The following is a 12,758-nucleotide window of genomic DNA, read 5'->3' on the forward strand; positions in this document are numbered from 1 at the left end:
CAGCAAAAGCATGTAAATTTCGGTAACAGTTTCTTCTTTTTTAATGTGATAAAAGGTTTCTTGTACAACAGTTACTATAAGGCACTATAGTGGTGCCTTATAGTAACTGTGCTGGTGGTCTAACAGCTTCCAACATTATTTTACCTAGCTTTGACTTCTAAAAATACATTTCAACCTAATAAATTGAATATTTCTAGTTCAACAATAAGACGACACAGGTAGGGTCCCCTTCAGGACTCATTGGATTCTTACTCAGGAGGCCTAAATTACTAACACCTTCTTGAATTATATAGGTCTTTTACACTTGGGAAAGAAAGATAATAATCGCTTATCATGGATGAAGTACCCTATTTATAATACACAGACCGCTTGCCTGACACTTTCATCTTACACCAGATTTAGAAGGACCCCACAGGGATGTGGTGTCACAGTCTGGTTACTGCAAATTGGTATAACTATAATTAAGCATCACAGTTTTTAAACACATATGCGTGCACGCATATCTTCACAAATGTGAAAGAAATCTGTTTCAATAAGGAAAGGAGAATGAACGTTCATTTTGAAGCCAGAAACTTAGAAATTTAAGGTTTTGTGTGTGTGTGTTTCAGACTGTCCTCAACTGTTCTTTCCAAATAAACTGACGCCCTCAAATGGAAATCCCACAGCAAAAATGTTCCAGAATTCTTCACCCCCCGCCCCCCGCTCTGTAATATGAGATTAAACTGAAGCATAATTAAATATATAATTCAGCCCCTCAGGCTTGGAAACCTCCTGCATTTAAAACTCCAGCCTGAGACCAAGACAGGGGCCTAGAGAGTACATTGCAGCAAATGCTCCATAAATAACCAGCCACACAATAGCAAGAAAAATAAACTGTTAACAAGCGCCTAAGGCTTCTAGAGGGCCAAGTGAAAACAGAGAGTCATCTAGTCACCGTCCCTACACTGTAAAATACGTTCAGGGCTGAGCTGATCTCGGGCAACATCTCTCTATTTTTTGTATTACTCTGGGAGTAAAATCGCATGTATATGTACATTTTAAGTACAGACATGGAGCAAGGCTACGTATGACAAAGTAATAAAAGATGCGGGTGAAGAAAAGGAAGCCGAACAGTGAGGGACGGAGCGGGCAAAGAGAGAGACAGCGAGTTGCTTGCTACCTAACTGCAGGTCACAAACGGGGGAGCGTAGTCAATTCTCCTGAAAGCCTCCGCAATCCTCTCACTGCAGCAGTACAGTCCTCGGCCTTCTTTTAATTACCATGGAAACTGCACCTCTCCGCCACCGGAAACAAGATGCGGAGCACCTCCCTAAATGGTCCGGCTAGAAATCTGCGGATACTTCTTCCAGAGTGAACAGAGATGGCTCTGTCTCTGTTTTTTCAGGGGGCCTTCTTGTCAGAATCCTGAGAGAGGGCCCTGCGTTGCCCTGGCAGGGGCTGAGTGCTGTCTATGTGTTGACTCTCCTCCCCTCTTACTGGCGTACACTGGGATCCCTTGTCGCTGGCGGAATGTTTCCGGCGGTCTTCTTTGAGTGTGGCACAGCGTCGAGTGACTGTTGGCCCGCGTTTTTCAGGCTTCAGTGTTTCTCTTAGAAGGTTCTCTGTTTACGGAAGGAGTTACTTAGGGATTTTCATCTGGCGACGGAGGTGCATTCTTAAAAGTCGAAATGCCGTAAGTATCTCTTCCTTCGGGTGTTGCTGTGTTTGGGTACCTCTGTGAGCAAGACGAGTAGATATTTTGTGGCCCAGTAACCTTTTCCGTTGTCCTTTTCAGAGAGTAAATTTGTCTCTTTCTCCGACTGTTCCTGGTGCTTGGTGCCCCAACCCAACTCTGCTTCTCTTCCTTCCAGTTTTATTTATCTAGTAGTATTTCTTCACTTTAATTCTGATTCTCCAAGGCTTTTGACAGATTTTATAGGCTATGGGCTATCTTTAGTGATGTATTGCTTGAAATAATTTCAAATATGTTTAACATACCGAGAATAGGACCAGAGTACATTGCAAAACGCCGTATAATTTGATAAAGCCCCTTAATTTCTAGATTAGTGTGGTTAAGTTCCTATAAACTTGTAGCAGAGCCCATGAACCGGGTCCCAAGAGAACTAAATTTCATCTTTCAAAAGAGGACGCGTAGCCAGTTCTGAAAAGAGCTGACCAACGTTGAGTGAATCACTTAACTTCAGGCTTTAGTTTTCTTGCTTATCATTGCCCTGTAGACTTTTGTTGTTGTTGTTCAAAGCTCAGTAAAGAACGTTTTCTTTGGGGTATGAGTGGAGATAATATATCAGTTGAGTTCAGTCCAGTTGCTCAGTCGTGTCCGACTCTTTGCGACCCCATGGAGTGCAGCAGGCCAGGCTTACCTGTCCATCACCAATTCCCGGAGTTTACCCACACTCATGTTCATTCAGTCGGTGATGCCATTCAACCATCTCATCCTCTGTCGTCCGCTTCTCTTCCCGCCTTCAATCTTTCCCAGCATCAGGGTCTCTTCAGATGAGTCAGTTCTTCCTATTAGGTGGCCAAAGTATTGGAGTTTCAGCCTCAACATCACTCCTTCCAATAAACATTCAGGACTGATCTCCTTAAGGATGGACTGGTTGGATCTCCTTGCAGTCCAAGGGACTCTCAAGAGTCTTCTCCAACACCACTGTTCAAAAGCATCAGTTCTTCCACGCTCAGCTTTCTTTATAGTCCAACTCTCACATCCATACATGACTACTGGAAAAACCATAGCTTTGACTGGATGGACCTTTGTTAGCAAAGTAATGTCTCTGCTTTTTATATGCTGTCTAGGTTGGTCATAACTTTTCTTCCAAGGAGTAAGTGTCTTTTAATGTCTTGGCTGCAGTCACCATCTGCAGTGATTTGGGAGCCCAAAAATAAAGTCTGACACTGTTTCTGCTGTTTCCCCATCTATTTGCCATAAAGTGATGCCATGATCTTAAGTTTTCTGAATGTTGAGCTTTAAGCCAACTCTTTCATTCTCCTCTTTCACTTTCATCAAGAGGCTCTTTAGTTCTTCACTTTCTGCCATAAGGGTGATGTCATCTGTGTATCTGAGGTTATTGATATTTCTCCCGGCAATCTTGATTCCAGCTTGTGCTTCTTCCAGCCTAGCATTTCTCATGATGTACTCTGCATATAAGTTAAATAAGCAGGGTGACAATATACAGCCTTGAAGTACTCCTTCCCTGATTTTGAACCAGTCTGTTGTTCCATGTCCAGTTCTAACTTGCGTCCTGTCTTGCATACAGATTTCTCAAGAGGCAGGTCAGGTGGTCTGGTATTCCCATCTCTTAAAGAATTTTCCACAGTTTATTGTGATCCACACAGTCAAAGGCTTTGGCATAGTCAGTAAAGCAGAAATAAATGTTTTTCTGGAACTCTCTTGCCTTTTCAATGATCCAGCAGTTGTTGGCAATTTGATCTCTGGTTCCTCTGCCTTTTCTAAAACCGGCTTGAACGTCTGGAAGTTCACAGTTCATGTATTATTGAAGCCTGGTTTGGGGAATTTTGAGCATTACTTTACTAGCATGTGAGATGAGTGCAATTGTGCAGTCGTTTGAACATTCTTTGGGATTGGAATGAAAACTGACCTTTTCCAGTCCTGTGGCCACTGCTGAGTTTTCCAAATTTGCTGGCATATTGAGTGCAGCACTTTCACAGCATCATCTTTCAGGATTTGAAAGAGCTCAACTGGAATTCCATCACCTCCACTAGCTTTGTTCGTAGCAATTCTTCCTCAGGCCCACTTGACTTCACATTCCAGGATGTCTGGCTCTAGGTGAGTGATCACACCATCCTGATCATCTGGATTATGAAGATCTTTTCTGTACAGTTCTTCTCTGTATTCTTGCCACCTGTTCTTAATATCTTCTGCTTCTGTTTGGTCCATACCATTTCTGTCCTTTATTGTGCCCCTCTTTGCATAAAATGTTCCCTTGGTATCTCTAATTTTCCTGAAGCGATCTCTAGTCTTTCCCATTCTGTTGTTTTCCTCTATTTCTTTGAGGAGTGCTTTCTTATCTCTCCTTGCTATTCTTTGAAACTCTGCATTCAAATGGGTATAGCTTTCCTTTTCTCCTTTGTTTTCACTTCTCTTCTTTTCACAGCTTTTTGTAAGGCCTCCTCAGAGAGCCATTTTGCTTTTTGCATTTCCTTTTCTCGGGGATGGTCTTGATTGCTGTCTCCTGTACAATGTCACAAACCTCCGTCCATAGTTCTTCAGGCACTATGTCCGTCAGATCTAGTCCCTTAAATCTATTTCCCACTTTCACTGTATAATGGTAAGGGATTTGATTTAGGTCATACATGAATGGTCTAGTGATTTTCCCTACTTTCTTCAATTTCAGTCTGAATTTGGCAATAAGGAGTTCATGATCTGAGCCACAGTCAGCTCCTGGTCTTGTTTTTGCTGACTGTATAGAGCTTCTCCATCTTTGGTTGCAAAGAATATGATCAGTCTGATTTTGGTATTGACCATCTGGTGATGTCCATGTGTAGAGTCTTCTCTTGTGTTGTTGGAAGAGGGTGTTTTCTATGATCAGTGCGGAGATAATATGTAATATATGAAGTTCTCTGGCTGCCTCTTGTCCCCATGCTGATTTAGGTACCCTCCTCCTGTGCACTTCTAGAGTAACTTTTCTCCATTATTTTCAGTTCAGTTCAGTCTCACAGTCATGTCCAACTCTTGGCAACCCAATGGACTATAGCATGCCAGGCTTCCCTGTCCATCACCAACTCCCAGAGCTTGCTCGGATTCATGTCCTTCGAGTTGGTGATGCCATCCAACCATCTCATCCTCTGTCCTCCTCTTCTCCTGTCTTCAGTCTTTCCCAGCATCAGGGTCTTTTCCACTGAGCCTGTTCTTCGAGTCAGGTGGCCAAAGACTTGGAGCTTCAGCTTCAGCATCAGTCCTTCCAATCAATATTCAGGACTGATTTCCTTTAGGATGGACTGGTTTGATCTGGCAGTCCAAGGGACTCTCAAGAGTCTTCTCCAACACCAGAGTTCAAAAGCATCAGCTCTTCGGCACTCAGCTTTCTTTATAGTCCAACTCTCACATCCGTATATGACTACTGGAAAAAGCGCAGTTTTGACTAGATGGACCTTTGAAGGTAAAGAAGTGTCTCTGCTTTTTAATATGCTCTCTAGGTTTGTCAGGGCTTCCCTCATAGCTCAGTTGGTGAAGAATCCGTCTGGGATGCAGAAAACCCCTTTTCAATTCCTGGGTCGGGAAGATCTGCTGGAGAAGCGATAAGCCTCTCACTCTAATATTCTTGGGCTTCCCTGGTGGCTCAGCTGGTAAAGATCCACCTGCAATGCCCAAGACCTGGGTTCGATCCCTGGGTTGGGAAGATCCCCTGTTAAAGGGAAAGGCTACCTGCTTCAGTATTCTGGCCTGGAGAATGCCATGGACTGTGCAATCCATGGAGTCACAAAAAGGTGGACACGACTGAGCAACTTTCACTTCGCTTCACTTCCCTTCACGTTTGTCATAGCTTTTCTTCCAAGGAGCAAGCATCTTTTAACATCATGTCTGTAGTCACCATCTGCAGTGATTTTGGAGCCCAAGAAAATACAATCTGTCACTGTCCATTGTTTCCCCATGTATTTGCCAAATGCAGAGTAACACAAGGTGGAAGGAGGAACATCTGAAGGAAATAGAATTGATGTGAAAGTGGGAAGATTTACAGAAATAATAACCTACATTTATTGAATATGTAATTATGATTTGGATACTGTAATTAACTGTTTACCTACATTTTTTGATTGAATCCTAAAAAAGACCTTGGGAGGTAGATGCTGCTGTTATCTCTACTTTCTAGATAAGAGAGCTTAGCACCTAATACAGAGAAGGCAATGGCACCCCACTCCAGTACTTTTGCCTGGAAAATCCCACTGACAGAGGAGCCTGGTAGGCTGCAGTCCATGGGGTCGCTAAGAGTCAGACACGACTGAGCGATTTCACTTTCAGTTTTCACTTTCATGCACTGGAGAAGGAAATGGCAACCCACTCCAGTGTTCTTGCCTGGAGAATCCCAGGGATGGCAGAGCCTTCAGGGCTGCCGTCTATGGGGTTGCACAGAGTCAGACACAACTGAAATGACTTAGCAGCAGCAGCAGCTAATAAGGTATCCTACACACAGGTACCAATAAATATGTTTCACTTATACCTTTAGAAGTTATGGATTATTAAAGAGGTTTTCCTTTCCCCAGAATGAAGAAAAAAGACTTGCCTTTGTACTCTTGCACTAGAAAAAGAACCCAGTTAGCACTTATACAAAACTATGAGGATAACGTTGCAAATTCCCTGTCAAATAGGAAATCAGTGGAATGTGGTTTGTGTTTGCATAATAAGTAGTGATACTTCCTGAGGTATGCTTGTGTTCTGCTGTAGATAGTAGGGAACCCCTAAAAACTTTTAAATGTGGACCTTTTGGACACCTGTTTTCTTAACATATTAACTGGTACATGTTATCTTAGGAGAGTCTGCAGTAATTATATTCTGACAATAAATACATGACCTTAAAGTTGTATAGCAGCTTTATATGTATATATATAAAGTTGATATATAGCAACTTCACTGAGTTAATTTTGGCAAAGTGATTCAAGATGAAATTAATGGTTATGTAATGCAAAAGTACTTCGGTAGAGGATCTCCATAATTGTTAGGAAACTTTTAGTTTTCAACGTGGTTAAACTGCAGGGTCACAAATAATGGTGCAAAAAGTTATCTTGATAAGTTATATGTGAAAGTGATATGGCTTTTAAGTGATGTTGAGATGATAACTTTTTGATATGAACTTGGCATTTTTGGCATGGGATTGTGTGACCTATCTCCTCTCTAATTTATTTTATCGTTGACATGGAAAAAATATAACAAGTAATTTTGGAATATGCATGGCCTAAATTAATGTAAAGGAAGAATAACAGTAATGTCCCATAACAATAGAGTGGATGGGTGAATCTTAAAAACATACTGGATGAAAGAGCCAATTTGTAGAAAATTACATATAGCATATTACCTTTATAAAGCATGAAAGTGAAAGTCGCTCAGTTGTGTCCAACTCTTTGTGACCCCATGGACTATACAGTCCATGGAATTCTCCAGGCCAGAATACTAGAAGTGACCAGAATACTGTCGATTCTCCAGGGAGTCTTCCCAACCCAGGGATCGAACCCAGGTGTTGGGCTTTGCAGGTGGATTCTTTACCAGCTGAGCCACAAAGGAAGCCCTTATAAAGCTTAAGAACAAGCAAAAAACTATAGTTGAGGATTCTGTATGTTTATAATAAGTTTATTTATGGAAGAAAAACAGAGGAATGATAAATACAAAATTTAGTTTAATGATAGCCTTTCTGGGGAAAGCAGACGGATTAGAGAAAGCACATATAGGTGTACCCATCCATATTGGTAATGGTCTAGTTCTTAAGTTGTGTGGTGAGTTTATGGGTGTTTATTTTCACATTATGCTTCATAAACTAATCATTCTATATGTATTCTTTAGTGTCAAATACTACTCAAAATGTTTTTTAAAGATTTAGAAATTAATTATCTTGAATTATAGTCTCAATAACTATAGTTTTCTCCGCCTTCTCTTCGGTCATATAACGCAGATGCTATCTTGGAATTGGGAAAACAAATGCATTGGATAAATGCTGTTCCTGATTCCATTAGGCTAATCATCATCCCTTTCAACTTTGCTTCTCTCCTGTGTACATTATAAAATTAGTGTCATCATTATTTCTCCATCTAGGTTGCAACCTTAATTTTTTTTAATTTTTGGATTTGAAGACTTTGAAGCAAGACAAACCAGGGTTTGAATCTTGGTTCTGCTACTTTACCAACTGTGACACTTACATTGTTACTCATTGATCTCATGGATTAGAATAGTTATTCAATAAATAGTAATTGAATGATTAAGTTGCTGCTTTAAAGAGATTTCATCTTTTGTAGCCAAATTTCAAACCATGTTTATATTTGCATAATCAGTTCAGTTGCTCAGTCGTATCCGACTTTTTGCAACCCCATGAACCACAGTACACCAGGCCTCCCTGTCCATCACCAACTCCTGGAATCCACCCAAACCCATGTCCATTGTGTCGGTGATACCATCCAACCGTCTCACCCTCTGTCGTCCCCTTTTCCTCCTGCCCTCAATCTTTCCCAGCATCAGCGTCTTGTCAAATGAGTCAGCTCTCCACACCAGATGGCCGAAGTATTGGGGTTTCAGCTTCAACATCAGTCCCTCCAATGAACACCCAGGACTGATCTCCTTTAGGATGGACTGGTTGGATCTCCTTGCAGTCCAAGGGACTCTCAAGAGTCTTCTCCAACACCACAGTTCAAAAGCATCAATTCTTCAGTGCTCAGATTTCTTTATAGTCCAACTCCACATCCATACATGACTACTGGAAAAACCATAGCCTTGATTAGATGGACCTTTGTTGACAATGTAATGTCTCTGCTTTTTTATATGCTGTCTAGGTTGCTCATAATTATCCTTTCAAGGAGCAAGCGTCTTTTTAATTTCATGACTGCAATCACCATCCACAGTGATTTTGGAGCCCAGAAAAATAAAGTCTGACACTGCTTCCACTGTTTCCCCATCTATTTGCCATGAAGTGATGGGACCGGATGCCATGATCTTAGTTTTCTGAATTTAAGCCAACTTTTTCACTCTCCTCTTTCCTCAAGAGGCTCTTTAGTTCTTCTTCACTTTCTGCCATAAGAGTGGTGTCATCTGCATCTCTGAGGTTATTGATATTTCTCCCGGCAATCTTGATTCCAGCTTGTGCTTCCCCCATCCCAGCATTTCTCTTGATGTACTCTGCATATAAGTTAAATAAGCAGGGTGACAATATACAGCCTTGACGTACTCCTTTTCCTATTTGGAACCAGTCTGTTGTTCCATGTCCAGTTCTGACTGTTGCTTCCTGACCTGCATATAGGTTTCTCAAGAGGCAGATCAGGTGGTCTGATATTCCCATCTCTTTCAGAATTTTCCATAATTTGCATAATACTAAAAGTCAGATTATTATTTGCATAATACTAAAAGTCATTTCATCTTTGGGACAGATGAAAATGGGAAATATTTCCTTCTGTCCCAAAGGAAAGATCTTTGGAGTACCCATTAGATACGTTAAGATTGAAAGAGCAATGGCCCCTGAGTGGCTCACAAACAGTCTGGCAGTCAGAAGCGCTTTACAAGGAGAGGCACACTCTGATAATGAACATGCCCAGGGGTCTCCCTTGGACTTGAGGCATCCAATTCTAATTTCCCCTTACAGGAGAACTGGAGAAGGAGACAGCAACCTACTCCAGTATTCTTTCCTGGAGAATTTCATTGACAAAGGACCATGGCGGGCTACAGTCCATGGGATCACAAAGAGTCAGACATGACTGAGTGACTAACACTTACACTTTAAAGTCAAACATAGTTTTGTAATAGCTCTTTCTATAAATAATCAAATCTCCTTTTAAGTGCTTCCCTTGCCCCATTATATCTTTTCCTTTTTAAAGATTCCTAGTATTACTTGCTTAGTTTTTCTAATTACTGTGGATTATTATACTAATTCGGAGAAGGCAATGGCACCCCACTCCAGTACTCTTGCCTGGAAAAGCCCATGGACGGCGGAGCCTGGTAGGCTGCAGTCCATAGGGTCGCTAAGAGTCGGACACGACTGAGTGACTTCACTTTCACTTTTCACTTTCATGCATTGGAGAAGGAAATGGCAACCCACTCCAGTTTTCTTGCCTGGAGAATCCCAGGGACGGAGGAGCCTGGTGGGCTGGGGTCGCACAGAGTCGGACACGACTGAAGCGACTTAGCAGCAGCAGCAGCAGCGTTACACTAATTCAGACAAGGACATTCCATCTGTTCCTGTGAGTTAATTTTATTCTGTTCCAAGCTGTCGACTGAGTTAAGGTTATAGTTGGAATACTTTTAGTATTGGAGGAAACTATGTTAAACAGTATTTCTGTGGGGTCCATTCTGATGACATATCATGAAAATCGGTGAGTTTCTCTGAGAGAACATTAAAATATGCTTTATATTCCTTGATAAAGGAGATTGATTCCAGGAAGCCCCACATGTACCCACATCTGTGTATGCTCAAGTCCCTTATATAAAATGGCTTAGTAAAATGGAAATGGTTGGCCCTGTGTATCCAAGGGTTTTCTGTCCACAGATTCAACCAACCATGGGTGAAAATCTTGACCACAGATGTGAAACCCATTAATATGGAGGGTACACTGTATATTTATTGAAAAAAATCTGTATAAGTAGACTAGTACAGTTCAAACCCATGTTATTCAAGGGTCAACTGTATATATTTTTTGCTTATAACTTCTTGAATAGACGCAAGTGTTTAAAGCAAGAATAATAATACTTATTGTGAGTTTTATAACGTTTGTATGTTTAACAGTATAACACAAAGGACAGAGTGAGTGGACAGTAACACTGTAAGAGTCTTACATTTTTGTAAAGTTGTATTAACTCTAAATGAACTATGATGTGTTAAAAAGGTATGTTATAGTTCCCAAAGTAACTAATAAAAATTACAAAGAAAGATAATACATAACCAAAAAGTAAAAAAAAAACAGTAGAAGAATTGAAGTGGTATATTAAAAATATCTAATCAAAAGAAGGCAGCAAAGGAAGATCAGAGGGAAAAAACAAGAGACAGAAAACAGGTAGCAAAATGTAGATCCAACTGTAAAATAATTCCATTAAATCTAAGTGCAGTAAAGACACCAATGAAAAGATTGAGAATATCGACTAGATTTAAAGATATATATATATATATCCCAACTTATTTAATCCTAGTAACACAGATACCACCCCCATCAGAAACCAAAGTACAAAAAAAGAATTGTAAGAAAATTGCTGGCTGATGTATTCTTTTTCATGAATGTAGAATCAACTCAAAATTTAAGACTTGAAGGTAATACCTAGGATCATAAAACTCTTGAAGAAAACATAGGCCATAAACTCCATAACATTGGTCTTGGCCATGATCTTTTGGATCTGACACTGCAAGCAAAGGCATTAACAGAAAAATAAGTGGGACAACATCAAAATAAAAAGTTTCTGCACAGAAAAATCTTCTTCATCAACAAAATGAAAAGGCAGTTTGCAGAATGGGAGAAAGTATTTGCATATTATGTATCTGATAAGGGATTAAAATCCAAAATATACAAAGAACTCCTACAACTCAATAGCAAAAAAAGAAAATGAAAACCAATCAGATTAAAAAATGGGCAGAGGATCTGAGGAAACATTTTTTCTGGAGAAGACATACAGATGGCCAGCAGGTACATGAAAAGGTGTTCAGCATCACTAATTAAAATGGAAAGCAAAACCACAATAAGATATCACCTCACACCTAATAGAATGGCTCTTATCAGAAAGATAAGAGATAACAGGTGCTGGTGAGAATGTGGAGAAAGGGGATCCTGGGCACTCCTAGTGGGAATCTAAATTGGTGCAGCCACTATGGAAAGCAATAAGGAGTTTCCTCAAAATATAGAACTCCTATGTGATCCAGCAACTCCATTTCTGAGTGTTTTTCTGAAGGAAATCAAAACACTAACCCAGAAAGATACATGTACATGTTCATTACAGCATTATTTACAATAGCCAAGTATCCACCAGTGGTTGAATGGATAAAGAAAATCTGGTGTGTGTATATATGTGTGAGTATTATATGAGTGTGTGTGTATATATATATATTATTCAACCATAACGAAAAAGAAAATCCTGCCACTTGCAATATGGATGGCATCTTGAGGCCTTATGCTAGACAAAATATCAAAAAGAAAGGTTAATACCATATAATCTCAGTTATATTCAGAATCTTTAAAAAGAACAAACTCATGGAAAAAGAGGTAAGACTTGTGTTTACTAGAGATGGGGGATGGGGAGGGAAGAACTGAAGGAAGGTGGTCAAAAGGTACAGACTTCTAGTTATGAAATACATTAAGTACTGGGAAGGTAATGTACAGTGTGGTTACTATGGTTAATAATACTATATTGTATGTTTGAAAGTTACTAAGAGAGTAGTCAAGTGGGCCTTAGAAAGCGAAGTCGATTGGGCCTTAGGAAACATCACTACAAACAAAGCTAGTGGAGATAATGGAGTTTCAGTTGAGCTGTTTCAAATCCTAAAAGATGATGCTGTTAAAGTGTTCCACTCAATATGCCAGCAAGTTTGGAAAACTCAGCAGTGGTCACAGGACTGGAAAAGATCGGTTTTCATTCCAATCCCAAAGAAAGTCAATATCAAAGAAAGTTCCAACTACCACACAGTTGCAGTTATCTCACATGCTAGCAAAGTAACACTCCAAATTCTCCAATCCAGGCTTGAACAGTATGTGAACTGAGAACTTCTAGATGTTCAAGCTGAATTTAGAAAAGGCAGAGGAGCCAAAGATAAAATTGCTAGCATCCACTGGATCATCAAAAAAGCAGGAGAGTTCCAGAAAAACATCTGCTTTATTGACTATGCCAAAGCCTTTGACTGTGTGGATCACAGCAGACTGTGGGAAATTCTTCAAGAGATGGGAATACCAGACCACCTTAACTGCCTCCTGAGAAATCTGTATGCAGGTCAAGAAGCAACAGTTAGAAACAGATGTGGAACAACAGACTGGTTCCAAATTGGGAAAGGAGGATGTGAAGGCTGCATATTGTCACCCTGCTTATTTAACTTAAATGCAGAGTACATCATGCAAAATGCCAGGCTGGATAAAGC

General features: G+C 40.4%; 2 protein-coding genes across 7 annotated transcripts in view; one reads left to right on the forward strand and one right to left on the reverse strand.

Annotated features, from left to right (window-relative positions):
* The window catches only part of EFCAB7 (EF-hand calcium binding domain 7), a 55,424-nt gene extending 53,897 nt beyond the window's left edge, over positions 1 to 1,527 (reverse strand). Inside the window, exon 1 of one of the 2 annotated variants that reach the window (XM_061411735.1) lies at positions 1,160 to 1,527. The gene's annotated coding sequence lies outside the window, so the exon portion shown is untranslated. The remainder of the gene's footprint in view (positions 1 to 1,159) is intronic. The other variant, XM_061411737.1, reaches the window with a different exon arrangement.
* A 28-nt stretch (positions 1,528 to 1,555) lies between these two features.
* ITGB3BP (integrin subunit beta 3 binding protein) overlaps positions 1,556 to 12,758 on the forward strand; it is a 106,635-nt gene continuing 95,432 nt past the window's right edge. For 4 of the 5 annotated variants that reach the window (XR_009735415.1, XM_061411742.1, XM_061411739.1 and 1 more), the window contains exon 1: positions 1,583 to 1,672. Coding sequence is in view for 4 of the 5 variants with exons in the window: in XM_061411742.1 (XP_061267726.1) it covers positions 1,668 to 1,672 (5 nt within the window). In the remaining variant the exon portion in view is untranslated. Of the gene's footprint in view, positions 1,673 to 12,758 lie in introns of all 5 variants that reach the window. The other variant, XM_061411741.1, reaches the window with a different exon arrangement.

Source organism: Bos javanicus, chromosome 3 (assembly GCF_032452875.1).
Source record: "Bos javanicus breed banteng chromosome 3, ARS-OSU_banteng_1.0, whole genome shotgun sequence".
Lineage (NCBI taxonomy): Eukaryota > Metazoa > Chordata > Mammalia > Artiodactyla > Bovidae > Bos > Bos javanicus.